Genomic DNA, 3649 nt, shown 5'->3' with positions numbered 1-3649 from the left:
CCGTAATTAGGTCCGGATTCGTGTTATTCCACCCGTCCTGTTTTGCAATTAGTGGCCCGATTATACTAAGCTTTGCCTATTAATCACCGCCAATACCATTCTAATCGCCAATATTGAATCATCAATGTCAAACCACGTCGGTATTAAATTCGATTGGCGTGTTCATCTAGACTCTACCTACAGGCTTGGACAAATATTTTTGAGTTAATGGTCTTAAAGCAAAATTTATTGTTAAATGTTCGAGATCTCGTATCGTAAATGTATTCGAGTGGCTCGTTAGCAAGACAAACATTGACACCCTGAGAACCCCATTTTAATTTCAATGGAACTTTGTAGGGGTGACTGCGGTTTGCAATTATAAAATAACATCGGACGTTCAAAGACCACTCGTCGATAATGGTAATATCCTAAGAGTGTATGCAAAATGGTTTAGAAAGGTTTATAGGGATTTGTTGCTTAAAGTCAACTACACCCAAGTATATTTTTTAAATTTACATTATTTTGTCACGTTATTTTACAATTAGTAATCTTATTTTAAAGCATTATTATTATTATATTGATTATAAAAAAGTTCAAAAAGAATCCAAAGGCTTTACAGCCCATTTTTCATATAATTCTACCCATTTCTTATAAGCAGGACCTCGAGGATTTTCCTTAACTGTCAATATTTCATCAATATCCAAAAAAGTGAACGATTCACAACTTAATTTTGGCCAAGACAAATTTTTATTTCCAGCCTCCCAAGGTATCCTAAAAGTAAATCTAAATTATTTAAAGCTATGCATGTATGTGTTAACAATTTTACAAATTTTTTGTGAAATAAGTAAACATATCAACATATTTATTTGATGTTGCAATATCTCTTTCGGAGTAATTAAAAATGTCAGCATCATCACCGTTTGTCACCCATAAGTAATAATTGTCTTCACTGTGCATCACTTTTCCTATTCCTTCAGCATGAAACAGTTATGTATTAACTTCATTTAAAATACACAATTTTAATAATACATACCAGGAAGTTTTGGACTAGGATTGTGTCCCAATGGCCCAGAATAGGAAAATTTATAAAAATAGACATCTGAATATTTAGAATATAACTCAGCAAATCTCATAACTGCTTTACTAAAGTAAGAATCTGTAAAATACTAAGAATTAAAATAATAAAATATTTTTGACACTTTAAAGCCCACTTTAACGCCTTCTTGTATATGATTTTCAAAAGTTCCATTGGTATAAATGCTTCTAATTTCCCTTCCAACAATTGTTTTGACTTTAGAATCATTTAAATGCATATTTCTATAAACAAGCCCTGACAAATCATCATCATAGTCCTTGAGAGTTGTTTTGAAAACATCAATCCCACCTTAAAGATTATAAATAAGATCAGAGGACACGCCTTTAAAAAACTGTTCTATATACCAATTAGCTTTGCAATCATTTCTTCAGATGTCGTCCCCATAATAACTGGTATATTTTTATTGATACGACCTTCGACTAATTGTTCATACATAGGCTGTGTTACGAATGCGTCAACGTGATCAATTTCAATAGAAGGCAAAAACCCTTTAACCTGAATTTTAAATTATTATTAAGCAAATTTGTTGTATTTAACCTTACAGCGTTATTTGAATAGACATGAGTGGCTGCTATCTTTATGTCAACAGCCGACTGAATCTTCAAAAACTTCTTAAGATCTTCACTTGTATTTCCGGTAAAATTAAGTTCCCTCCCTAACTCAAAGGCAGTGTCTTTAGTTGAACTAGTGTATGCCCAAGTATTTAGAAATGAGCCACTTTGTCCAATAGCTGCCCGGTACAGACCTAAAATAAAGTCAATAACGTTCATACTGTTGCTGCTTAATAATTGCATAGGTACCATCGGAGTTTTGGTTCAGCATTTGATATGTGACTGCAGCAGCACCGGCACTTTGTCCCATGATTGTAACCTTTTGAGGATTTCCTCCGAACAATTCAATATTGTCTTGGACCCACTTCAAGGCTAATTGCTGGTCTCTTAAGCCATTATTACCTGGTATGACAGTGTCTGAGGTAGACAGAAACCCTGTGAAAAAATCCTACACATTATTGAAAACTTGTAATACCATTAATGTTTACCGAAAGCTCCCATCCTGTATTGCACAGTCACAACAACTACATCATTGTTAATAAAATAATGTGGACCGGCCGTGCTAAATTTTGCGTTGCCATACAAAAATCCTCCCCCGTGTATGTAAAATAGAACGGCCAGCCTATCCGCACTTCCAGGATTCTTCAAAATTCGCCGGATTATGATAAATATACAAAATTTAATGAACTTACCACAGGGGTGTAAACATTTAAGTATAAACAATCTTCCGATTCCTCTTCGTTGACTTCATCGTTTCCTTCGTTTAGTTGATAACAAATTTTTGTGTTCTTTGTGCAATTCAAGACGCCAGTCCAGTTTTTTACAGGCACAGGAAACTGTAAATACGTGACTTTATATGAGGTACTTAAGACAGATTACACCTACCTCAAACCTCAATTCTCCGATGGGTTTTTCAGCATAAGGAATTTCTTGAAAGGCATAAAATGTTTTATTTAAGTATGTTTTTAGTATTCTGCCTTCGATCTGACCGTTTTTGGTGGTAACTATTTCTGTTTTCTCACTAAACTATAAAAGAAGTCTTAAAGTAATTAGATTGGGACGTTAATTTTTCTACTTACTACTGGTGTGAGAATCAAAATTAACGATATATAAAATGTAAACGACATGATGTTGCTACCTTTTAAAAATTAGTGAACTTATCAGTAGGTATCAATACTTATTTATATGTACTTAAACTTATAGATAAATCATAACAAATACATAGATACCATTAACGTTATCTTAAGTGTACATGGGTGTTTACAAAGTATTATTTTGTATGTTTAAAATACAGTTATAATATTTATTTATATAATAAGATATTTATGTCTGTGAGATTTTATATAAACTCTGTCTTAAAATTACCTCATAGCTTGGCGAGGGCGTATTTTAGTGGTAAATTAATTGATGCTAATTAAAAATATCAAAGTGGCGATATAAACGGTCCCGCAATAAAATTTCATATCGGTATAAATCGAAGAAACATTCCGCTGGCTCGCTGGTGATAGATTCTTTGTGCACCTGTACCGCCTTCTACAGCTCATTTAATTTTTGTTTAACGACTAGTTCCATAATAGTTTGATTACGTGGTGGGCACATAAATCCCGTCGACGATCTCTCGTAGATACTTTCTGAGATCGGTCCATAAATCACTCAGGCCACGAAAATATACTGGCCAGTTTAATGGCACTATTACTTTCCTCCGACACCAATCATTTTCGTGTTGCTCTCTTTCGGGTTTCCTTTAATGATCTTCAAACGATCCCCGGAGTTAATTTCGAACAAAGTTATTGGTATTGTGATTTGCATGTGTTTACGGATCACTTTCCACCATAATTTATTCGATGTTTGCACCATTTCTTTGGTAATAACGGTGATATTTCGGTACGGCGTGGCGTGATGCGTTTGAACAGATGTCGAAAGCTTTCGTCGTTGAATAATCTTTGCCGGAAAACTCGATGTTAGCAACAAAGTGACTGGCCTTAATGAACAATTAAAATATGTTGATCGTTTTACAACCGGC

At 34.1% G+C, this 3649-nt stretch overlaps 1 protein-coding gene across 1 annotated transcript; it reads right to left on the bottom strand.

The window, feature by feature from the left end:
- Positions 1 to 469: 469 nt before the first annotated feature.
- Positions 470 to 2637, bottom strand: LOC126266485 (esterase 6-like). The gene is made up of 10 exons (XM_049970559.1): positions 2512 to 2637; positions 2319 to 2462; positions 2115 to 2268; positions 1876 to 2061; positions 1618 to 1820; positions 1420 to 1570; positions 1191 to 1363; positions 1013 to 1145; positions 806 to 950; positions 470 to 750 (listed from the first exon to the last, which is right to left on the bottom strand). Exons 3-10 carry the CDS (start codon positions 2125 to 2127, stop codon positions 573 to 575), a joined length of 1182 nt encoding a protein of 393 aa, XP_049826516.1. The 5' UTR covers positions 2128 to 2268; positions 2319 to 2462; positions 2512 to 2637; the 3' UTR covers positions 470 to 572.
- Between the last annotated feature and the right edge of the window lie 1012 nt (positions 2638 to 3649).

This window comes from Aethina tumida, chromosome 1 (assembly GCF_024364675.1).
Source record: "Aethina tumida isolate Nest 87 chromosome 1, icAetTumi1.1, whole genome shotgun sequence".
NCBI lineage: Eukaryota > Metazoa > Arthropoda > Insecta > Coleoptera > Nitidulidae > Aethina > Aethina tumida.
This window is presented reverse-complemented; position numbering and strand designations above follow the sequence as displayed.